The sequence below is a fragment of the Betta splendens genome, chromosome 15 (genome assembly GCF_900634795.4).
Source record: "Betta splendens chromosome 15, fBetSpl5.4, whole genome shotgun sequence".
NCBI classification, from domain to species: Eukaryota; Metazoa; Chordata; class Actinopteri; order Anabantiformes; family Osphronemidae; genus Betta; species Betta splendens.
The window spans coordinates 6,213,264-6,238,665 of record NC_040895.2 but is presented as its reverse complement, the minus strand read 5'-3'; the positions used below and the strand labels follow the sequence as shown (position 1 = coordinate 6,238,665).

Here is a 25,402-nt window from a genome sequence, read left to right as displayed (position 1 = left end):
TGCAGTGAGATAACCTTGTTGTGAATTGGTGCTATTCAAGTAAAACGGAATTGAATAGATCACGATTGAAGTAGTGAACACCCTCAGTGTAAACGAATAGCTTCAACTGCTACGAACAGTATGTGAACACATCATGTGCATATGCATTCCTTAGCCCTTAACCCCAACCATCATAACTAAATAACCTTATTCTTGTAGCACATTTACCATTTAAAAAGACAAAACATTTATTCTCTTCTTTTAAACTCTTTTATTTCATACACTTTCACAAAACACAGGCTTTAGGAATACCTAAATAAGTACATTTGCACAATCCTGCTTGCATATTTACAAGTCTGTCATTTTAGATTCTGTGTTGGATGAATCTGCATTTTATTTTAGCTTTAAATGCTATCATCACAATCCTCCTCATCATCATCATTACCATCTTCATCATCATCATCATCATCATCGTCGTTGAATAAAGCCATGTACACATCCGGTGATATCACGTTCTGGCAGACTACATTCAACTGTGGCAGGTAAGCGTGTGAAAGAGGAGCAATACTTGGAATGTGTTGCTGGAACATCAAGGTAGCATTATGTAGTTTCTGTTCCAAGTTTATAATGGTGCCAACAAGAACAGCTCTGGAGCCAGGTTGCTTAGTATTAGTAATAGCTGAGTGTAAAGAAGCATGTTGTTGCTGAACATGATGTATTAAAGTCTTCATTTCATCCTGAAGCATGATCTTCTCCTCAGCAGCCCTGGTCTTCAGGTGCAATGCATCAATGGCACGTCTTTTGAGGGATCGTGAAAAGTCTCCTTCCTCTGTCTGACAGCACAAAAATGACAAAAACTGAATCTAATGTAGTACAATAAAGTAGCATCAATAAATGAACAAATAACTATAGATTGATAAAAGTCAACTTCCTGAGGTCAACACACATTTTCATCAATGCTACAGTAGACAGGCCAGGAGGGATCACATGCTTCTTGAAAATCCATCTGTGGTGGGAAGATGGTTGTCTGTGGTGGCCATTGCAGACTATTGTAATCTGTTATGGTTTTCCTCAGTCTCTTGTTACAGGCCTTAATTTGTTTAGACAATCTGACAGCAATTCCCTGTCCATCTGTAAGACAGAACAAAAATGATCAATGACATTTAGCAGCAAACAACAATTATAAAGATGATTGCCCTAAGTTATAGAAAAACACATATTTAGTAAACACATATTTAAAGACAGATTATTCCCACTTGAAAACCACACGTAGAGCCCTGTTTGGTATAAAGTCTGTTGTATAAATGCTGATCTGGTATTTAAATGAATCACAGTCACTCAGAATGAACATTTTCTCATTTCATACAGTACAAAAATTATTACTAGACACATAGGTAAACATACTGTACCTGGATATTTCCGAAGTGTAAGTCTTTCCCTTGCTTCGGTTCGTGCCTGTATGACCAGTTTACTTCGAATGTCCTGGTCGAGCTCTCGCATTGTTGACTGGAATATCGAATCTGACTGATTCCATCTTCTTGTTATATGGTACTGTATTTCAACTTTTTGAAGACAAGATTCAATCCTAAACACAGATGACAATGCTGCTCATACCAAATACAGTGCAAATTAAGTGCTGGGTATTAAAAAAGCTTACTTACTTTTTCTCATCTGCAACAGCTGAATCATGATCACATGATCTAAATGTAAAATAGTTGTGTTTAAACACACACATAGCGCAACGCACTTAAAAGAAAGATGCTTACATATTTATTGTTGGGGTCACATTTTTTTAACATGAAATACAGTGAAGTAATCTTGCATTCATTTAGATTGATGCAATTTTCAAAGTACAACAGTTACTGTCTTACTTGAGCTGCTGGAGCTCAATCAGCGTTGTCACATACACCCTCTTCCATTTGGGAACACTGTCTAGAGAACAAAGGTCAAGATATTATGGTTAAATTATGAACAAGATCACACACACACACACACACACACACACACACACACACACACACACACACACACACACACACACACACACACACACACACACACACACACACGCACACACACGCGATACCTGCTATTTTGGTTTTCAAAACTGTCAATCTAGCAACTTCGTTCTCCGTTTCCATCCATCTCTGTACAGTGTGCTCTGAAACACTCGCTAAAAAAGAATGTATTAGTCATTTTGAAGGTCAGTCATGGATGTCCTTCTTGCCTTCTTGTTAAGAAAACTTTGACGACTGAGAATCTTGACTAACAGAATAGTCAATTCGTGTAACACTTAACTGAATAAAAGTACAATATTAAAGGTTTACCTGGTGCCTCTTTTAAGACAGCAGCTAACTCCTCTTTAGCTAGATTAGCGACCTTCTCTGCTTTTTCCCATCTGTGATGGAGCTGCACTTCTACAAACAAATGTCAATAGCTTCACAATTTTAATTTTTTAAGCATATCAAAAATTTCTATGTAAATACAAGAACTGGCCAAACCTATATCCGCTGTTTTTCTCCTCCCATAATAAAGAAGTGCTTCAGTCAAGAGGTCAAGCCGGTGGGATGGACTCATCTCTTTTGTAATACGAGCAAATCTTCTAAGGAAGGACCACAACCTCTCCATACCTTCTCCATCTGTTAGCCCAAAGCCTTTTAATCTTCTCGTACTGTACAGAACCTATGAAGACACTTTCTTACAGCACACTGAACTCAAACATAATTGTTTTATGTATAACCCTTTATGTTTAAGTATCAAAAGACTAATAACAAAAATAAATTAGACAAAAGTAATTTGTGCCCATAACCTGCGTTAATCATTACCTGACACTGTAATTTATGACCAAAAACATGAAATGCTGGAACAGCCAGAGATACGCCTTGTTGCATTGCTTCTGCTTTTTTCTGATGGCACATAAAACAGCATATTTGAAGTGAATACACAGAAAGTAACATTTACTTGAAAATTTTTAGTTGTGATAACATACTCACATGCATGTGTGATGAAAGTACACATGCAATGTCATATATGACATGCAGATTGAGGTTCTTGCCCTGATTCCTTGTTAGGAGTTCTTTGATTATATACATTGGATATGCTAGCCTTTTGAAAAAGAGGTTTATTGATTGTATAAAAAGGTTTTAGTATTATGAAATTTAAAAACTGACAGAATAAAACATATTTGAGAAACATACAGTTTGGTGATTGGGAACAATCATACTGACACCAGTGCTGTGTCTTAAACTCACCGTTCTCCCTGGGTCATGTTCAAAAACACCAACGGAATCTCATGGCGGCAAGAGACTCCAAACACCCCTGTTACATCTAGTTTTTGTTGGTTTTTTTGAGAACGAAGCAGGTTCCCTGCCTTGAAATTACTACAGTCCTGATTAGAAAATATAGAGAAGGTAGAAAAACTGAAACATTACATCAAAACAAAGACCAATGACCAATGATTCATGACCAACTACTTCATTTCGGAATACACATCAATCAAAATATGTTTTACTAACATACTACAGTTACACTACAATTAAGAGGGCTAATGACACCTCTCAACTAGAACAGTGAAAGAGGTCTCACCAACAGTTTTTGATTTCAGTTTTACTCACTTCATTTGGCTTGGAACCATCAGGATGGGATGACAGGTATTCTTGCACATCTTCTTCCCTCACAAACATTCTGTTACCATGCAACGGCTCCACCAAACTACTTCCTGAACTTCTTTTTCGAACAAGGCCAAAGTTGGCATCCATTGTTACAATCAGATTGCCGTTACTCTAAAACCGAAATGTTAAGATATAAGTGTATAATTATAAAAATAAAATATATTTTATATAAAAATATTTTTACAGTACTTTAAGTAAAGGCCCAGTCCTCAGCTATTGCTTGAACATCGGAATGTAGATCTAACCTTAGGACATACTGGGCATGTTGTTCCATCATCAAATGAGGGACAAAGACCAGATAAACTTCTGCATCTAAAGTGGTGGTGGCGAAACTGGGATATAGATTCTCCCACCAGAGCTCTGTAGAGCATGTTAACCTGTGGTAAAAGCAGTAAAGAATATGTATAATCAGATTAACTGCAACTAAAGCTGTTACATTTGAAAACAGAATGAAGATAAACACTAGACCTACTGTAAGTATTTCAACTATTATTGATTCAACCAATTTATACATTATACATGTGCTTATTAATACAGGATTTATATCACAGGAAAAGTAGCATGATTTTTAAAAAGATTTAGTTTAAATAAAAATATTAATCAAATTTACTTTATATTACCTCTGAAAGAGACAGATTGTTTTTCCACCGCAACATATTGCAGAATCCCTCAACAGACACCTGGCATTCCATGGACAGATAATGAAAAAGCTCCAAAAGAGCTATAGAGAACGCTGTTTGAGGCCTCTCTGGTGTCGCAGGCCAGATTCCATATCTGAGCAGGGTGCAAGTTTCTGGTTCACATGTACAAAGAGTCACGCTGAAGCTGCACAACTGGCCTAAGGCAGAAAGAGAACCAAAAAGGTTATTAGTTATAAGTTTTAGTTTCGGGTTTAATAAAGCATGTAATGTGTGACAATAAATTACAATAAAAAGCAATACATTGCAAAACATTTTAAACATTACAACTAAATATCAAACATCTTTAAAAACAAACCTGTGTTCACAAATATTTTCATATCTCTTGCGTACACAGCATGAGAACAATGTTCTCCTGGTAAGCGTAGTGCTAATTCAAGCGGAGATGTCACATACAATGTTTTCTACATCAGAAAAACAAAACATAAATAGGAAAAAATAAATCCAAATTGACAGCATCATTTAAAAATACCTTTAGCATTATTTGTTACTTAAATATATAAATAAATTAATCAAAATGGTCCTTACATTCCATTTCTCTGGTAGGTGCAAGGAATTGCGGTGGGTTTTTGTGATACAGGTCTCACAAAACATATTAGTACTGCTGCACTCAAGGCACCTATACTCTGCATGCTCTTTGCAGAGAGCACAGATATTTGTAGATGGTGCTGATGACTCATAAGATACCCGCAGCATATCCTCTTTCAATGAGTCCCAGGCCCTGAGCTCCTTCTTCTTTGCTTTTGTGTAAGCAGTCTCGGACATGCAACTGCTGCTTGGTTCTGCCTCTGAATGTTCATCCAGAGATGATGTGGTGGTGACAGGTGTAACATCCACAGTTACAGGTGGATGTGAAACGTTTCTCAAAACAGAAACTTTGGTAGCACCACCAATGGTCCTCCGACGAACACATACTCTATGTTTCGTAGATCGCACACTTGTCCTGTGTTTCACCATATCTCCAGTATCTCCAATATGACAGTAAAGCCTGGAAACAAGGAGATATCAAGAGTCAAACCTAAAAATGGTAAATTCATACTTGGAAAAGAAGTATAGGGAAAGCAAAATAACTAATCCAACAGTAAATATAAAAGCAAAATAATATAAGTAATCCCTTATCTGTCTGTTTAATTATTATTTTAATAAAACGTTGAGACGTAGACACGACCATAATTTAACTGCGACTCTCTATGTGACGTTGAAGAACAAGACCCAATCATTGATCTTAAAATTCGGTCATGTGACCCTCTTACGGTGGGGAATAAGCATTACGCCGTAATTAAACGTATTTCACTAACTACACGTAACGTGTTCTGTTTTAATTAGTGAATCCCCCATGGGTGCATTAGAAAACTCTAGGTTTAGGAATGTATACGCATACCTTTAATAACAAAGCGTTTTCTGTTCGTTACGGATCTCACGACACATCCATGACTGGCGTATAGGCCGTATCTCGATAACAGCATCTAAGGATCATGGGTATTGTAGTACTTTACACTACGCACTACGACTAAATTACCGACCAAACTCGACGGATTTCTCAGAAACGAAGTAGGAAAAGTTAGTGTTCACGGTACAAAACAACTTTATATTGTCCACATAACCCCAAAAAATATTGGAGTAATAAAATTATCGTCTGAAATGGGAGAACAGAATACAGCTAGCTAGTAGCTGAGTTACGCTGGCTAATATAATCAAAATCCTAAACAGGGGAACATTTCCACGATGAAAAGCGTTAATGTGATAATTTGCCAGTTTGATAATGCCAATTTAAAAATTTGCCTCCCACAATTGGATGTTTTACCTAAAAGTTATGGGAAATATCATCTGACTACATGAACTTGTTACCTTGGTCAGCGCGTCGATTCTCCCGTGTGAAGAAAAAGGGTTCAACAGCGCCTCTAGTGGATCTGGATTCAGTTGGTTTGGTCCTCCAAGCCGTGATCTACTTTAGGAATAGATGACGACGACCTGCTGCACCTACTCACCGCTGTCAGTAGGTGGAGTAGGCACCTATTGGCCCATAAGTATAAGCTGACAACCACTGATAATGGCCATTGAATGCCGTGATAACGTCCGAAGCGGGTGTCAGGAGTCGAGAAAAGGCTGTCACTTTGAAACACTGATGCTTCTGGAGGCCACAGAACGCAACACGACACGGAACTGAGGAAATAAACAAGGGTGATGAGCACAAACTCGTATGAATGACAGTGGAATGTAACTCCTTAAGGTTATAGGTTGTGATTTGTCTTTGTAAGTGTAAAATCCCCAAACCTCAACAATTAATTAAAAGACGTGTCTTTGCTACTGTTAAGATGAATTGCCCTCAACAAACATCAGCGTTGGTGGTTTGATCTCCAGCGCCTCTCAGCTTCATCTGCATCTGCAGCTGCATCTGACGCTCGCGAGGGGCTCGTGCAAAACTCCCACACAGAGGTTCTATTCAAAAATACTCTCCGATCCATCTCATCCAATTACTGAGATCTGCTGTGCTGCGATGAATTATTCATGACTCAATGAAAACGCTCCTCAGAGGTTAACATGTTAATCCACAGTCTGCTGCTCGGAATCCCTTTAAAAGATTATTTGTGGAATTCATCTGACATCGCTGCCCGCAGTAATTAAGTTGCTTTCTACGGGGGCTGAGTGGGGCGTCCGATCTGTGACCTGCCGCGATCAGAGATTAGTTCTGTGTCCTGGTAGCGGCGTGTGGAATTTGACTTGGCTTTTGTGAAACATTAAAGCAAACTGATTAATGTTAATTTTTAAAGCTGATGTTAATTTTAATTTTTTTTTATACAGTTTAGAATGTGGAGGGTGTTTAGCGATTGGCCCATAAAATCAGATAAGTGGACAATGACTTGCAGCAGCCTTAGATATCTTACCCTGGAATAACCTTGGATTTTTTTTTTTACATGTCAGATACGAAGACGCCGCAGGACTAAAGCGTTCACACATTTCATGTTCCTCAGACAGACAGTGAAGCTCCTTTGGCAAATTCTCAAAGACTCTTGGCAGCGACAGTGAAGACAAATGACGACATCCAACGTCTCCGTCTACGAGAAACAAGTGTGATGCTACTGATAACTGACACTCTGCCAATGATTCTTGATCGCTAATGTAATGTGCGATGTTCAAATCCCACTTATGGTTTAGACATTGCCAAAAACATGTGAAAAGCTAAAAGCACACTTCCACCTCATGCATCCTGGGAACAGCAGCGCACTGCAGCTGCTCTGTCCCTGTTCTCGGCTCCAAAGATCACTTTCACCACACTGTTAATCCCCCTCAGAGACAGATGTGATGTGAAAACGCCATTTGAGAGAAGCTGGATTTTCCACTGGGTCATTTTTAATCTAAAGCATGAAAAGTGCTGGTGCACAGCGCACAGTAACAGCAACGAACACTGTTTGTTTGTGGTGCTTGATTTCACGCCCACTTTTTCACTGTTGAAGTTGATATTTTCTTAGAATGGAGGATACAGTAATTCTACAATACAGAGTTTAAAGGTGACTTAGTCGAGTATTTTAAAGTACTACAGTGTTATTCTATGTGATTTGCCATCTTGGAATTGTTTGTTTTCACATTGCATCTAAAATGAATTAATAAGATAAGATAAACTTTATTCATCCCACAATGGGGCAATTTTTCTGTCTACATAAGCAAGGAGCCATTAAACAGTACAGCAGTGCGGAAGAACAGTAAAAAGAACAGGCAGCAGTATCAACTATACAAGAAAAAATGACCCTAATCAGGTAAATCAAGAAAGAAGTAAAAAGTAAAATTTTCATACTGAATGACGATGATAATATAACCAGTGAATCCTGCACTGTGGGTGTAACAGTGTGGTGCTGAAGGCGCTGCTCAGAGCCTCTATAGTGGTGCAGGGGTTGGAGGGGTTCTCCATGATGGATGTTAGTTTACCAACATCCTTCTGTCAGTCCAGTTTATTGTCGAGGTGAACACCCAGGTATTTAAATGTGTCCACAGACTGAACGTTCACCGGTGTGTGTGGTGGAGGTGGAGGTTGTTTTGCTCCAGACGAGGCTCCAGCTTCTTCCTGTAGCTGTCCTTGCACCTCCTGATTGCATATTTGAGGTCCCTCTGCATTCTGCACGGCTCCTCTTTGTCCCCTGAGAGAAAGGCCCTCGTCTTCTCATTTAGAAGCGCTTTCAGCTCAGCTCAACTCTAAAGCGAGCTTGTTTAACAGCACATTGTCTTAAAAGCTGCTCGTACCGTGACTTCAGCTGAATAAAGAGCTGTGTTAAGCTTGTCCTGCATCCTTCCAGGTGAACTACGCTTTCATAAACATTAGCTGCCTGCGTTTCAAATGTGACACTGAAGCCTGAAGCTGCTCTGGAATGATTCATTTCATTCTTTTTGATAAGTGCCGTGCGTTCATTTCCACTAAAATATAAACATTTGCATTTCTAGCAGAATGCAGACAAAGTCCACAGACTAATACATTTATTTATTGCCTGCAGCTATTCATTCGTGCATAAAAGTGGCGCTTTGTGTTTGAGGAAGCGAACAAAGCCTGAATATCACCTCTTCTCTGCACCTTCATATCAGCGCATTCACCGGAGACGGAAAAAAATGTGCCAGTGTGACAAGCTTGATGTTTGCGACAGTGAAAAGCCACTTAAAGACTTATTAGAAAGCACATTCACAGCACAGTGACTGTAATGTTGCTTTAATTGCGCCTCAGGAGGCCTCAGCAGGAGAAGTGGTGAAGCACGTATGCAGAGAGGACGCTCAGCGGAACTCATTACCGTGAGCTCACTGTCCTGAGATATAAAAATGAACTGGAAGACAGAGATGGAGAACGATTAACAGATAGAAGGACGGAAATAAGTGATTTGATTGGAAATGTGACCCAGATGCAGAAACCCTGAACTTAAGATAACAAGCATAGCACTATGTGGACTTTATACTGAAGCTTTCTGGCTATACAACACACCAGACCTCAGTTTGAAGGCTTTCAGGTATTTACCACACACACACAGGTTGTTGTTCAATCCTCTTGACCTATTTATCAGTTGGATCTCACAGTTACAGTATATTGTGCTACATCTGTGGATTTGCTGGTGATGCAACCAGCATCACAACACAATTTACCCTTCCAGTCTTCGGCAGCAGACTTCTCACAGGAAGGTGACTCTTAGAGACACAAATTAGATGTGTGACTATATGTTTCATGAAAATTACTATACTGCAGTGAAATCATAGACCCATCATTTCCATTCACGTAAAGCAACACACCTGCATGTAATATATTCAAGCTATGAGTTGTCATCTGCATCATATACTGTAGGTCTGGAGTCTCCCTGTGCCATGCATGTCCCCAGCACACGCTCTATTCTGAATCAACCTGTAGGCACAGAGACACAAGGTCAGACTTACACAGCGTCACTGCAGAAATCCAACATTTCAGCGCGGCGACATTTGTCCGTGGACAAAGCGAGATGACTCTTGAAAGCACCACACTAGATATGTCAGCGCTGCGCTGTCGTCATGTGGTGTCTGGTGTACGTGAAGCTGTAGGTCAGAGGAGCCCACAATGGATTTGACTGCTTCCAGACCTATTATCTGAACATGCAAGTTATTTTGGTAGCTCATATATCTTTTGCTACTAAAAACAGGACTATGAAAAAAACAACATGTCTGTAAAAAGCCCAGCTCTTTGCAAATCAGAAAAGATAATGTGATTATTATGGGGGGGTCTACTGTAAGTGGAGAGGTTTGGTCACAGTGTCAACAGGACCAAAACAAAACTAGCATGTTTTATGGTGCCTATACACATTAGATAACCTATGTATGAATTACATATAATCCATGTGATAAACATACACCAATTGCTTTTTTGACAGCTTCAACTTAAAACTTAGAAAAATACAGTCTGCTTTTAAAAGCAGAAACAAAGCCAGAAATGCTGATTTAAATTGAACTAGATTCTTGGTAGCCAATAATGGTTTGTGAATCGATATTAACTATATACACTCGGTGTAGAGGTGTGAATAAATTATTTCAGCATTTGAACAACTAGAAAGCCTCAAATGCTGAAGACAAGCCAGAGTTAATTTTTTGTAACTTTCGTTTCAAAATAAAAGAGCGAGAAAGTCTAAAAAATGAAATACTTTAGGGATTAACGTCAGCCTAGTCTTTGAAACGGCCAGTCCGGCTGTTTTATTAGAGGCCGTTTTAAAAACATTGTTTTAAGTTATTCTAGTGTCCCTTTTGCATGCATAGCTTTCAGGCACCTGTAAAACATGTAGGTCAAAACAAACATTTTATTTTGAAATTAACGCCGGAATCGAAGTTGCACAACCTGTGTGGCTTGACCGTGTTACATTGACCCACTTTCATCAAACTGTCTCAGCTGGGTTTGAATGAACGTGGCGGGGCGGGGAGCGCGTGGAGCTGACAGACAGTCTCGTGTCCGGCACGCGCGCGTTCTCACACCTCCGAAAGCACAATGCTGGAAACGAAGTTTTTGGCCACGAAATGAATCCTGCCAACGAAACCCGAGTGGAGAGAAGTGCAGAACAACATCTGTTCACCGTGAGCACCTACAAACTTCTCGCTTTGACCATCGGGACCATTGGGGCGTTCGGCTTCTGCAACAATGTTGTTGTCATCGTCCTCTTCTGTAAATTCAAGCGGCTCCGCACGCCCACTAATTTGCTGCTGGTCAACATTAGTTTGAGTGATTTTCTGGTTTCCGTCATCGGGATAAACTTTACGTTTGCTTCGTGCGTCGAACGCGGATGGATTTGGAGCCAGGCGACATGCGTGTGGGACGGATTCAGCAACAGCCTATTTGGTGAGAGAAATAAAATAAGGAAAACCTTAAATATTAGCATGTACTTCATTATCAGAAATAATTCTAGGTCTAATTTCAATTTATTTAATTATTACCCAATTATGCTTTCCCGTACTGATGTCATGTGAAGTAGAAAATGTCATTATAATTTTTTTTTTACGAAATGAGCTTTAATGAAAAGCTCTCGTGCACACATTGTTGTTGAAAACGAAGCTGGTAAAACTGTACACAAGTTCAAAAACACAGCGTGTCAGTGAACTCACCGTCTATTCTCTAAATCTAGCGACCTTGAAGAGGGGTTTAGATTTATACCTTATATTTTTTATATTTTGTGTATGTAGCTATGTGTGTGTGTATATATCCATGTATAAATTATAGCTTAAGTATCTATTAGTGCGTCACTCTTTCCTCCACTGTGTCCTCAGTCTTCTCTGCTGTACGATGACAGTCCAGCGATCAGCTGTAACTGGTCACTGTTCAGGTCGCAGCCCTGCAGGAACCGCAGATTCCTGTGGACGTGGCTGAATGTGTGATAATGAGCTCATTAGTGCAAATCAGCCAGCTAAACACAGATGCACTGGATGATTGGCCCCTTCCTCTGTCATCGTCCTGTCCTTTGCCTGACATTGGATGGTGTGCACATGATGAAAAGGCTGCGTCTGCCTCTGTCTCTGGCCCCACGGTTCACAACACTGCGACGGCAACTATTGATCACATTTGCATTGCAAAATACGTCCCACCGATGAGGATTTCAGATCACAAGCATGCAAAGTCGGTGTTGCGATGCAGAGTTGTGGCTGACATTTCCCTCCCAGGTGTGACTCAGGGGCAATTCACTGATGGGATCAAATCGGATCAGTCAGGCTGCCGCTGTGGCTGACACTCAGACGAGCAGAGCACAGCAGGCCGATAACAGAGACTTTAATTAACGTGACAACTCATCCTGAGAACCCCCCACCCCAAGATTCACAGTACAAGACAGCCCCCCCGTACTCTGTGTGAGTTGTTCAATTGAAAAATTCAAGGTCATACGCGTTGCTGTGGCGTAATCTGGTATAAACACCGTGAATCCAGCTCCAGCGCCTGCTGATACAATCACTCCTGTATGCGGCTTCCTGCTGATACCGGCTCCAATATAAAAATAGAAAGAAATAGTTTGCCACCTCCATCTCTGTCCTCTAGTCTTCCGCGCCCAGGTGTGTCATCATCATTGCACCCGTCCTGCGTATTTACCCAGTGGAGGTCCGTGTTGTGGGGACCCACACACACACACAGGCCACAGGGGCTACGGCACACAGCTGCAGGGCTGCGTCTCAGATCCCTGCATAATGTGAAGCGTACCTTTTCAGTATGTCTGCAAGTTGGATGTGTCTGTGCATGTAATGACACTGTTCCTGTCTTAGTCTCTTCATCAGCTGTCAGCCAATGTGTGTGTGTGTGTGTGTGGGTGTGTGTTTTTAGACCCTTCTGTATCCTGCCCCGATGTGTTGACATATATGCTCCGAATCCCGTTTGATGAAACTTGTTAAGTCCACTGACCCAGATCCTGCAGCAAGTACTCAGTCTCCCTCTCTCGCTCTCTCTCGCTCTCTGGCCAGGCATAGTTTCCATCATGACTTTGGCAGCCCTGGCCTATGAGCGGTACATCCGCGTGGTCCACGCCCAGGTGGTGGACTTCCCTGGGCGTGGCGGGCCATTGCCCACATCTGGCTGTACTCGCTGGCCTGGACGGGAGCTCCTCTGCTGGGATGGAACCGCTACACTCTGGAGATCCACCAGCTGGGCTGCTCTCTGGACTGGGCATCGAAGGACCCCAACGACGCCGCCTTCATCCTCTTGTTCCTCCTGGCGTGTTTCTTTGTGCCTGTGGGCATCATGATCTACTGCTATGGGAACATCCTCTATACTGTGCAGATGGTAAGACGGGCAGATGTTCTCCTGGCACATTTAACTATTTGATGCCACTTGTATCATATTTGACACACACACACACTGTTACGGACAAGGGTCAAACTGGACTGGACTGTATTTTAAAACACACTCACTATGAGTGGGGAACAGGCTACAAAGGCCTTCAAACTAAACTGGAGGGAGGACCCAAATGCACGACCCACAGACAGGACTGACAATAAGTGATTTAATAAATAAATAGAACATACAGACTGAGAACAATACAAACTAAGGACGCTGCGACTGCAGGATAAGCCAGAAACAAAAAATGCAAACTAACACATATAACTCACAGGTAAAACAAAAGATCACTGCAGAGCAGGAAACTAAGTAGCCATACTAAAACACAAAACATGCAAACAACAGTATCCAACACAAACAGTGAACAAACACACAAACCTGGACAGAGCACAAGAGCACGACGACACTGCAACACGTAACAAGTAACCCATAACCAGTAACAAGTAACACGTAACGAGTAATGCACCAACAAAGACTGTACCCAAACCAGAAACTTAAATACTTACTAAAACAGGTGACTCTAATTAACCTAATAACAGGACATGACATGACAGGAAATGAGAAAACAAAGAACCAACCAAGAGGGCCTTAATGCCACGTGAGCCAGAGTGCCCTCTGGCTGTCTGGAAGCTGACTCACAACACACACACTTTATTAGGCAAAATCTGCGTTCCAAATGTGATGTGATAAACAAAATAAATTCATACATTCTTTATTTCACTGAAAAGAAACTTCTTGACCTTCACTTTAATTGGTCTTCCATCATAGGTTCTGTTATAGCATTGGTCTGTGTCTTGTGCCCTCACTCAGCATCTATGACATCATCAGGTGGAGGATAAGTCCTGTTCAGGTTGAGCAGATGAGGATCAAACATTTGTGTTCACGTTTCGGCCAAAACGCGGGGATGTTTTTCCTTTTTGACGTTCGTGTTAGAAATGAGGGAATCTGTATTCACCTCATTGTATCATCTGCTCCGTGCTGAAAACAGATGGTCAATGAAGAATTTGGAACAGGAGAGTACGTGAGCAGAACACTCTGCAATTCTAATCAAATGACCCAGATGTCTGTCTGCGTCACAGGTTGGTGCGGCTGCCGTCTTCTATCCCTTTAAAGCGTTCACAGCCTCGTAGGAAGCACGAGCTGCCACGTCCTCACAACCCAGAACCCAACTCCCTGAGCCCCTCGTGGGCCCGGGAGATCTCCCCACACGTCACGGCCATGGAGAGATGCCGGAGCCTTCAAAGAGAAGCAGTCTGAACTCTGCCGAGTATTTTTGGCTCGACGGTGGAGAGAGAAGTGGTTAGCCTGCCAAAACATCTGAAAATCCTGAAGAGGAAAATGTACACATGCTAAACATAAACAAAAAACCCACCCCGTGAATAAATGAATAGCAATAGAGGCAGCAGTGGTTCAGATGAGCATAAAAATCGGCTACTCTGTCATTGTGTTGCTATATACTCTACAATTGTAGACTGTTTAATTAATGGCATCTTACTCGTGTGCTGCCTTTGTAGCTGCGCTCCATCCAGGACCTCCAGACGGTCCAGATCATCAAGATCCTGCGCTATGAGAAGAAGGTGTCCGTCATGTTCCTGCTGATGATCTCCTGCTTCCTGCTTTGCTGGACGCCCTACGCCGTCGTGTCCATGATGGAGGCCTTCGGCAGGACCAGTCTGGTTTCCCCCACGGTGGCCGTCATCCCCTCGTTCTTCGCCAAGTCCAGCACGGCCTACAACCCTCTCATCTATGCCTTCATGAGCAGAAAGGTTGGTTCCTGCTTGTAACGAGAGCTGCGACTAAGTTTTAATCCTCTGTGAACGGAGAATTTAAAATGGGCAAATAGAGGAAATTAATGGAATAATAACTGTGGTTTAAGTAAATGAAACAGATGTTCATTCATATTTCTTATAGTCATATTTGTATGAGCTTTGCTCAAACTGTGTGATTTGACAAGGAATTTCAGACAAAAGGTACCACTACTAAGGCCTGAGCAGGTGGGCTGTGTGTGTGGGAGGGAGACTGTCACAGCTTGATGACTCCTCTTCCTCATCTCCCAGTTCCGGCGCTGCTTGTTGCAGCTGCTCTGCTCCCGGCTCTCCTGGCTGCAGCGCAACCTCAAAGAGCGGCCCCTGCCCCGGGTCGAGCGGCCCATCCGGCCCATTGTGTCCAGCACGTGCGGCAGCAAGGAGCGGCCCAAGAAGAGGGTGACCTTCAGCTCCTCCTCCATCGTCTTCATCATCACCAGCGACGACTTCCGCCAGCTGGGCGTGGCCGCCAAGGCCGGAGACTCCCCGGAGGTCAACGTCATTCAAGTGAGGCCGCTGTGATGAGCGCGGACTGGACCGCTCAGCCCAGCACTCAGTACGCCTCAGGGGCCCAACATGCTGTTTCAAGCCAAAACCCTCCTGTCTGACCTCTGGATGTTTCTGTGTCTGCAACAGATTTGTATCATCCTCAACCAACATCAGCTGTGGTGACATATGTGACTTATACTGTAGTTAACTGGGAGTAGGGTGTTTCTGAACTGGCTGCGATGGTCATAGTGAAGGACCTGAGTTTGACAGCAGATTGTTTGGTTGGTACCCAACTGAAAGTGTGTAACATGGAAACAAGCCTTAGCTTCTAAGTTCAATAAATGACATTACTGTGTATGGATTCAATAAACTAGACTATTTTAGGCTACCGGATGTGTGTATCTTATCTCCTATCAATGCAAATCTCCAGCGTGACGAGAACAGCAGCAGAAAAATGACATTTGGTGGAATGATAAGTAGGAGAACTGCAGGAGTGTAATTTAATAAGAGGAGATGAGACTGGGACCTCAGTGTGCTCCAGTGGGACACACCTCCCATAACCTCCTGGGCTGTCAGCTATGAATAGAAATGATTAATGGATTTGGATGACAAAGCAGTTAAAATAATGGATGGATGGATAATTTAGTGAGGATATGAGCAAGTGAGGGGTCTTTGCTTTCATACTTTCAAGTTTCAGGACTTCAGCTTTGTAGAAAGTGGAGGTTTTTGTTTAGCCTACTTATCTAGTGTTAGATGAGATGATTCAATCCCAAACCTGAATAAACTCAATGAATATGACCAGTGTAAGCACGAATACTAAGAATAGAAGTAAAGTGGAGTGAAGGCTATTATGAGACTGAAATAAAACTGCAACATAAATAGAAGAGATGAAAGGCGTTTGAGAAAACAGAGTCAGTTCTGGAGAGAAAGGTATAAGACAGAGGAAAGACAATCATTATTATTACAGTTCAGGGAGAATACAGAATTTTCCATGGTGATATGGTATTTGTTGTAATGTTTTTCATGACATGTCAAGCTTCCTAGGGCGAATAAATAATAAATATGACTTTTATATGAAGAACATGATGCAACAGCTACCACCTACCATGTAACCTACTGTATATGTGGTTCCAAACAGAAACAGGCTCAAATAAAATAAACTTCTTAAAAACTTATAAATCCAGTAAAATCACAAAAAGTCATATAATTAAATAATAATTTATAGAATAAGACATATAATATATAATCTATCCATTTATCCATCCATCACCCTCCTTGTCGCCCTGTCATTGGCTGATGGGGCTCATTAAGCATAAACTAGAGGATGTTTAGGAGACAAAGGAAGATTTATTATTTTAAAAGCAACACAATCCTCCACCGCCTCTCACCTTTGTTCAGGTTTATCACATATAATCACATGATGTCATTCGTTTCCCTCTCCACTCTTTGTCAGATCGGTCATTTCGTTACGAGCCTGGTCCAGATTTTCTCGACGGACAGAAGGAGCTTGTTGACGTCGGGGGGGTTTTTGAGGAGCAGGTAGGACCCCCCCACAGCCGCCCCAGTCGCACTCAGCAGCAGGCCACGATTTACCACCTGGGACAAGTACACAAGAAGCCCCGCAGTCAGAGCCCTAGCTCACTATTACCGTCTGTAACCATATAAAAGTCACCAGTAGCAGGTAAATGTGAAAGGTTTCAGGCATCAGTACATTTCACATAAATTTAAGTAGGAAAATCTGAAACACTGTGTAGCAGCTTTGTTTGTGTCACAATACATGAGTTGATTCTAAAAAGGGAAGTCTTTTGAGCCTTTCATGCTCACTGCTGATTACTGGATGGAGCGACTTCAAAAGAGTCCCGAATTACAATCACAAGACGTTCAAAGGCGCGAAACATTCCCAGAGTCGCAAACAATGTGCAGGAAGTTTTCTTAGGAGACCATACTTTGTTCTGCCAGTGCCAGCGCTGCACAGCTTCATGGTAGCGAGTCCTAGTGAAGGTGACCTGCAGACAGTGGGGGCGGAGGTTAGACAGGTGTGTGTGGTGCAGAGCTGTGCTGTAGGTGGCGCTGTGTGGTTATTCTCACACTTGCCATAGTGTACAGTGGGATTATTGTCTTTGGCATGAGGAAGTGAAGCACGTTATCAACATGCTTTCTGAAGAGGAACCATTTGGAGTTGACGTGGGCTCGCATCTGCAATGCAACACAGGACAGCAGCAGATCAGTGCAGCGAGCGGGTGCAGGTGCTCCCGAACTGGCACAGTGCTAAAGGATGCGTTACTTCAATGTAGTTGTACATGGCCAGGTCTGCGATGGCGTGGTCGTCTGGAACCCGCACCCTGCTGTACTCAGGTAGCACAGCACCTGCACACACACACACACACACACACACACACACGCACACACACACACGCACGCATACGCACACGCACAGGCACGCACGCACGCACACACACACACACACACACACACACACACACACACACACACACACACACACACACACACACACACACGCACCACACACACCCACACACACAACACACCAGCGCACACACACACACCACCCACACACACACCACACACACACCACACACTACACCACACACACACACATGCACCACACACACACCACCACCCCACACACACACACACACAGAGTCAAGCAGCTGTCAGGCTGCTCTATTCCAGTTTCTCTTCATTTACTTCTTACCGAGATCCTCACTGAACCGATCCAAGACCTCGTCAAAGACAATGCAGTCCTCGAAGCCCTAAAGAAGCACGATTTGGAGGCGTGAGGCTCCATTTAATCCCTTTCTGCTCCTCACTCTGCTCCATTTGGTACTTACGGCGTTCATCCCCTGCCCATAGAAAGGCACCACAGCATGAGCCGCGTCGCCCATGAGGACACATTTGTCATGGATGTGGTATGGGGAGCACTTGACAGACACCATGGCCTGTGCAGGCAGTCGGAAATAATCCCTCCTGAGAGCCTCCCTGCGGGACACAAATGCAAGTAAAAGAACGGCGGACTCATTTAAAACTATTCACTTTCACACTTCAGCTTTTTCTAAATTACAGACATCGGATTTAACTTTTTTCCAAAACTATCTGTCACAGCTGAACGAGCAAAAACTATGTCTGCCTTTATAAAGTGAAACAGATGAAACTCGCATTATGATGTGTATGCTCAGACTAAAGACCAGCCCAATATAAGCTGAGGGAAGGAACAGCCTGGAGCCTTCCTCCAGCTCACACCTCTTCTGCTTCTGTCACCTACAACACAGGATTCACTACAAATTAAAAGCTCAAAACCGCACAACTGTAGGCCTCCAATTTCACGCTTCACAGATCACGACTCCCGATGTAGCTGGAGACCGTAGGATGGCGGCAAATCAAAGTGTTTTGGAGCACGGCACGGCAGGTGGGATGAAGGGATGGAGGCAGACGAGGAGAGGAAGGAGGTGACGAGGGGGAGTCACTTACTCTCCTATGAGAGGGATGGCGTCGGGGAAGTATTTCTGGAAAAACTCAATGACCTCATCTCCCGTGGCGATCTTCTCGAAATCCTCAAAGGGCATGAAGAGGGTACATGTGAATGTCTTGTCCTGAATCAGAAGAACAGACCTGGTGAGAAGTGGTGTGAGAGCTCAGATGGAGTGTGATGCACATCTGCCAACTGAAATCGGTGTCGGGCAAAGCTCTTAAATGTTAAGGATTCTCCCAAAGTCAGCGGGATGCTAGCACAGGGTAGAGTCTGGGAAAGACGAGCTCCTGCCTTTACTGTGGTTGGTGCATGGTGTGACCACATTAACAAGAAGGAATTAGGGAATGAATGTATTGTATTCAACACGTAAAGGTTGCATTTAAACAGTGTGGAGCAGGTTTTACCTACTATATCTATTTCTGCGATGCATACATTTGCTTATGACATATTTCATATTGGTATTTTGTAATTGAATAGCATGAAGGTGCAAAGGAAAGCAAATGTATTCGAATAAAACGTTTATTAAAATAAAAACCTTATTAAATGGAAAAGTTGATTTTTCTAAAAATGTGCTCCACAAGTTAAATCTTAAGGTTTCAACCCTCTAACCGAATTTGGGGGAGGATGTGTAGCAGTAGTAGTATAGCAGGCTAATGTCTGTCCAGCTTAGACTGGACGCTAGTAATGTTGAAGCTCAGAAAGCAATAAATTGGACATTGTTTTGTTTCATGTATCCTGTTCAGACATCTTGGCCTTTATTGTAATTTATCTGATGTTCAATAGTAATATTTAGTAAATGTGGTAAATGTGATTGTGGAGGAAGAGTCTGTGTGAAAACATCCTACCACCAGTTCATTATTAAATTGAATGCTGAGAACTGAGCTCGTTAGAGAATTTAATAGGATGGGTCCTCATAGCAAAGGTATTAGTCATTATGTGCCCGTCAGAGCAGGGACTGTCCATCAACGTCCCAGTCTCCCTGGAGACCTTTTCACACTGTCTCATTCACCATGGTGTCTATGCACCACGGCGAGGATGCTCTACTCTTATCCTCAGCTCTAATGTGTTCCTGGAAAGTGGGACAGCGTGTGACAACGCGGATCCACCGTCAGCCGCCGTAACCTGGTCTCACGTTTGTGCTGAGTCACGCAGAAAAATCCTCGCGGGATTAAAAAGGACAGGTGGGACAGAGCGACATCAAACAGACTCTGAGAACGAGGACATTGTGCAGCCTTAGGCTTCTGATGGATTCGGAATAAATTGCTTAACAGCCAAATTATGCGACATAACAATGGAGGGCAAACGTCTTTGACATTGCCAGAGTCAGTGCTACAGCTGCAGTGCAACGCTCACCAGGTTGGGCAGGGCAATCATCATGAACGTGTTCCGCGGCCAGATGTGCAGATAATTAGGCTTCATGGCAAACTGAGGGTGAGAGAAACAAAGGAGAAATGGGGAGGTTGTGCTTAGAGACCTATTAGCAGGATGTCTCCAGCGCCATTAGACGCGTGGTGCACACGCTGACCTCTCCGTTGACGGGCGGCATGGTGAGCTCCATGTAGCCGTGAGGGATGTACGTCTGGCTGTAGTTGAAGCGACTGCGGCGAAGGAATTGCTTTCGGGTGGCGGAGAAGGCGCCGTCACAGCCGACGATCAGATCCGCCTTCAGCTGCACCTTAGAACCGTCTGGCCTGAAGAACGAGAACACAGCTTCAGCTCACTGTGACTGGACTTGACCCGACCGTTCTCGGCGCTTTAGCTTCAGGGCGACCGGCCGTGGGAAACGCCCCCAAGCACTGCACATTAGTGCATTATTCAGTGTGCAGAGGCGGCGTTTCGGCCACAGGCCTTCAGCGTGTCCCCGGGTCTGCGTCTGTCAACCAAGCTGTCATCCCTAAAGTAGCTCTTTGTTTCAGCTTTTTAGTTTCACACATTCCAAAGCAAACGCAGATGAGAAGTCTGTGCCCCTCAAACTGTGTCCGGGTCTACACTAAAATCACTTCCCGTCACGTCATGGTTGACAGACAGGGGCTTGTTTGGCTCTTGACTTCTGAATTTGAGCATTTGTAAACCTAATCTTAAATATAACTACACAAAGACCAGAGAATTGGACAATATTGGAGCAGATACAGCAGGAAAGGTTATGTCCTGGTGAATCGGGACTCTCTTTCATTATACAAGCTGCAGAGAGCAAATATGAGCTGTCAGCGTTTAACTGCAGGGGGGGGGGGGTTGATGAGCTGTGGATGGGCAACATGCGCCACGGTGACTTTTGGATTCGGGGCATATTCACGGCCTTTACACAGAACTAACCTGAATAAATTAAAGTGTTTGCTCTCTGTGGCAACAGCTGCAGTGACTCATTCTAATCCTGAGCCAGGAGGCTTTTAAATTGAATTAACAAACCACGTGATAATGTGCACTTTAAATGGGTTTTATACACATCTAAGATAAGGCTGATTTTTGTTTTGCTTATTTAAACTGTGATTAGGTTTTGTTTGTGGTCCTGCGGAAATAATTCACTGCACACGTCTGTTAATTCACACAACGGAAAAGACCAAGAGGTGCCTCAGTGTTAATTAGGTTGTTGAGCCTGTGTCACATTTTCCTCAAGGGCAACTATTTAACATGCTACCAAAAAGTCATTCAGGTTCTTGTGAGGCAACGTGTTTATAGTCGTACGGCGTAACTGTTAACTGTTATGTATGTGTCTATGTACTGTATAGGACCTGTAACTATTTACCTGACAAAGGTCATCATCCCTGTTTCTGCACTCCAGTCATGCAGCTTGTGGTCAAAGTTCAGCTTAGTATTTGGATATGTGTCTGCCTCTGTGGGAGCACAAAAACAGCTTAGACATCAGGAGCAGTAGAATATGGGTTCTACTCAAACGGTGCAGGACACACAACTGGCAAAACTGCTTAGTTTTTTGATCTGATTTAGTGAGACCGGACATTTGAGCTGTGACATTATCAAAATCTCTTGATCTCCGAGTTCAGTCTAGCTGTCTGAACAGATGCTGGTCCTGGCTGCTCATACACCACACTCCACTGCAGCCTCCGTACAATGAGACACTTGGTTACATACAGTAGAGATCAGGCTCAGATTGCCAGAAAGTAGCCTAATGTAGAACAAGAAGGAGGACAGTATGTATTTTAACTCTGTAGAGCTCTGGGTGAGGTTCATGAATTATAAATATATTGGGAATATACTGGACAGTAAAAATTAAACAATGTACATAATATAATTGTTTGTGCGTGGACATTTATAGTATAGTTTTGTCCCATAAAGGGTTTCAATTAATTAGATTAATACAGTGGATTAAAATATTTTACTCTTCATAGAACCAGAGTATATATTGAACCAATTATGGTGTGGTTGAAGCACTGTACTATGATCTTACCTGATAGCAGCTGTTTGTTCAGATTGGCGCGGTCTACGGACAAGATGTACTGCAAGGAGAACAACGTGTGTTAGAGAGCAGCTCTGCTAGACGTGCAGCTTCACAACTAGAGCTTGAAGGGAAACCTCCTGAGTTTATTCTGTGTCTACCTACATTCATGTTTTGTTTAAGACACATTTACATATACTGGCAGCAGTATAATTATAAAAACTATTTTCAGAGGGACAATAACTTCCACTTGAAATTTTCCACACATTTTTCACATTGATCTATTTACAATACATGTGTGTCTTTTTGTTGCAGTTTCTTTTTACATTTCGCATAGAAATAAACAGAAAGGTTGTGTTGGTACAGTATTAGTGAGGTATAGCATGGTGCAAGATTAATATTTAATGTGCTGTGTGCATGAGGCAATTCTTACAGTGTGTTTACACTTCCAGCACTTGTAAAACAACAACTTTTAGAAGATTTTGTTCAGCAACACATAACATAGTAGAAAATGGAGACAATGTTAACAATAAACAAAAGGAGTAGGTGACCCAAGGCTGGTTACTATGTAACTTACTATGTAACACTACTGTAAGCCTGTTTGATTGCGTACGCATGTTGCAGAAAGCTGAAAGATTAGTGTTTTTATGTGATCAACAAGTAGCCTATCTGCTGTATGGTATAATAGATGTTTAGAGAAGAAAGGCGTTTGTAATATTTGCATTCTGACTATATTTTGATAAACTAAACTCACCTGGCCTTTCTTGCCATAAGGGATTGGGGACTGTTTCCCACTCAGTGAATGGATCATCCTGGCATGCATAGGGATTCCCTGAGAGACAATCTGAAAACCCCCACCAACAACACATTATTGCTTAACTTCTTAACGGATTTTTCATTCAGTCACATTTTTAACACAGCTATAATGTGACTAATTACTCATAAAGGGCAAGGAGTGGTCAGTCAGGGGAACCCTGGTAAAGTCAGTGTTGCTGTTATGTTGACTAGTCACATGAGTGCAGCAAAAAGAGCTGATGCAGGTTTCTCAGGCGTGCATAATACGATCAGGCTGCAAATGTGGCATAACAAAACAGTTTGCTGACCTGAGATAACAAAATCAAAACCTCTTTATTGGGTTGCAACCAAAAATACGGAGGGTAGATAGATTCCCTGGGGCAAGTTCACACATATCAATATGTATTATTAGACATCCAGCCAAACACAGCATGAACTCCACTTTCATTTACAATGTGTAGGGTAAAATGCTTTATATGTGATAGAAATAACATTTGCAAAACATTTGCATTGTTTTCAGCTAAACCAGTCAGGGTTTCAATTATTTTCTATGAATATATTTTATGACAATACCTTCTCCTCCATGCCGACGTGTCTCAGTGCCTGTCGGCCTCTGTGAGATAATGCCAGGTTAATGCTCCTTCCCCTCACAATTTGGGCTTTTCGGATATCTGGTTAAAAAAACACACCAAACGCTTTGACGTATCCATTAGAAGAGCAGTGCAGTGAAGTTGGATTTTGATGTTTAAGCGTTTGGCAGAAAGAACTTTGAAAACTACCTTCCCTAGTTTCAAACACTTCCACATCAAACCCTCTTTTGGCTAGAAAGCAGGCATTCAGTGCCCCAACCTACAGTAAAGCATGACAAGGAATAGAAACAACTGTTTAAAAAGTTATATTAGGTGCAATACTGACAGTGCTGAGACGTTTATAAATACTGTTTTGTATTTGTATATTTATTTTGTCCATTTTACAACCAAAATTAATTTATAAATCATTTTTAAATTTTGTCCTACCAGACCACCGCCCACCACTGCTACAACTTTTTTCTTAGTTGATCTGCTGGTTGAATCCTCCATTTTTAATTGTCCTCTGATAATGACACCGTATAGTTGAAACGGATTTACAGAAGTCGACGGTAGATATTTAAAAGAGGAGGAGCGGAGTGGATCCCCTGGATGTCACTCTCGAAATTATTTCCCCTTTCAAAGCAAACGCACGAGATAGATAACATGACTTCCCTGAGTGCGTCCAACTACCAGCTGCGATGTCGAAAGGACCTTGACTATATTAACCCTTGTACTTTAGTATTGAATGTGAACTGTTATGGCCTCGGGTCAATTATTACGTGTCGGATATTAAATCTGTAGTTGCTACAAAAGAACCAAAACCGACTCACTAGTTTGTTTTGCATAAAATTACGTCCATGAAATTATAAGAAAAGAATAGGCTGCGTGATTACAGCAAAGTCGACACAGTGAGTGCAGCACCCACGTTTTATACAGCAGTGTAATAAACTGAGCTCCTGCTCCTGATTGTTACAGGGATCAGTGATGAAACGCAACGCGCCGCACAACAACAAGCTTTGTCTCCATCTAGTGGAAATAAAGAATAGTTATAAGCAAAGTTTATGCTATACGCTGGAACGTCATATTGACGTTGACGACATAATGATGGAACATTAATTATATCTGATTAAATTAAAAGGACACCTTTTTTTAAATAGATCAGTGTTTTAAACAGGCAATGCTTGTATACAGGCCTGCATCTTGATAATATGGATTTTCAATAAATACATTTGTCGTTCATTTTTTTAAATATATACTTTTTTTATTTACTACTTTTATTTCATAGAAACTAACAACTATATAAAAACCCAACCGCTGAAACTCATACGTGCAGGTTTACAGATTTACTCAGACTTGAAAAAAACATTATGGTTAATTTATTTATTTATCTCTGAATTTATTACTAACATATTTATGACAGTCCAATTCTTCTGAGTCTCAAATCCTTTGATTCATCTAGACTGTATTCTCACTAAATCATCAGATTGACACGTACTACAAAAAATGAAACCTGACCTGACGCGCTAGACGTCCATGGAAATCCACCCGCTGGTTTCCTAATCGATACAAGAATCAATGACACAACCCTTTTTTCCGAAATAAGCCAGACAGTTGCCTTTGTCTGACTCATTTTAATTTGAACTATTATACTAACCGCTAGATTTTGTCGTGTTTAAATGTATTACTTGGTAAATCTATTAACAAATGGACAAGTTCCATGC

The 25,402-nt window shown here is 42.1% G+C and overlaps 3 protein-coding genes across 4 annotated transcripts; 1 reads left to right on the top strand and 2 right to left on the bottom strand.

Moving 5' to 3' along the window:
* Positions 1-218: 218 nt before the first annotated feature.
* Positions 219-6,434, bottom strand: LOC114842115 (uncharacterized). Its single transcript, XM_029127629.2, has 16 exons — positions 6,197-6,434; positions 4,877-5,336; positions 4,647-4,752; positions 4,271-4,488; positions 3,896-4,027; positions 3,594-3,761; positions 3,231-3,367; positions 2,973-3,084; positions 2,805-2,885; positions 2,481-2,661; positions 2,307-2,396; positions 2,066-2,152; positions 1,851-1,911; positions 1,641-1,679; positions 926-1,110; positions 219-812 (listed from the first exon to the last, which is right to left on the bottom strand). Exons 2-15 carry the CDS (start codon positions 5,303-5,305, stop codon positions 1,080-1,082), a joined length of 1,872 nt encoding a protein of 623 aa, XP_028983462.1. The 5' UTR covers positions 5,306-5,336; positions 6,197-6,434; the 3' UTR covers positions 219-812; positions 926-1,079.
* A 4,282-nt stretch (positions 6,435-10,716) lies between these two features.
* opn3 (opsin 3) lies at positions 10,717-15,824 on the top strand. Its single transcript, XM_029127566.3, is given in 5 exon segments — positions 10,717-11,171; positions 12,770-12,847; positions 12,850-13,088; positions 14,657-14,908; positions 15,200-15,824. Coding segments are annotated over 5 exon segments (1,158 nt in total). The 5' UTR covers positions 10,717-10,852; the 3' UTR covers positions 15,470-15,824.
* On the bottom strand, positions 13,295-24,391 carry LOC114842076 (kynurenine 3-monooxygenase). Of its 2 annotated transcripts, XR_008692594.1 has the most exons (16): positions 24,129-24,391; positions 23,892-23,961; positions 23,686-23,783; positions 23,072-23,161; positions 22,330-22,378; positions 21,670-21,757; positions 20,452-20,617; positions 20,280-20,351; positions 18,926-19,047; positions 18,289-18,436; positions 18,153-18,210; positions 17,721-17,803; positions 17,531-17,632; positions 17,383-17,442; positions 14,638-17,032; positions 13,295-14,468 (listed from the first exon to the last, which is right to left on the bottom strand). XR_008692594.1 is itself a non-coding variant. In XM_029127564.3 (15 exons), exons 1-15 carry the CDS (start codon positions 24,189-24,191, stop codon positions 16,895-16,897), a joined length of 1,407 nt encoding a protein of 468 aa, XP_028983397.1. In that variant the 5' UTR covers positions 24,192-24,391; the 3' UTR covers positions 13,295-16,894. The 2 variants fall into 2 exon arrangements, 1 of the variants encoding a protein (XP_028983397.1); XM_029127564.3 differs by having other exon boundaries at positions 13,295-17,032.
* Positions 24,392-25,402: the final 1,011 nt, after the last annotated feature.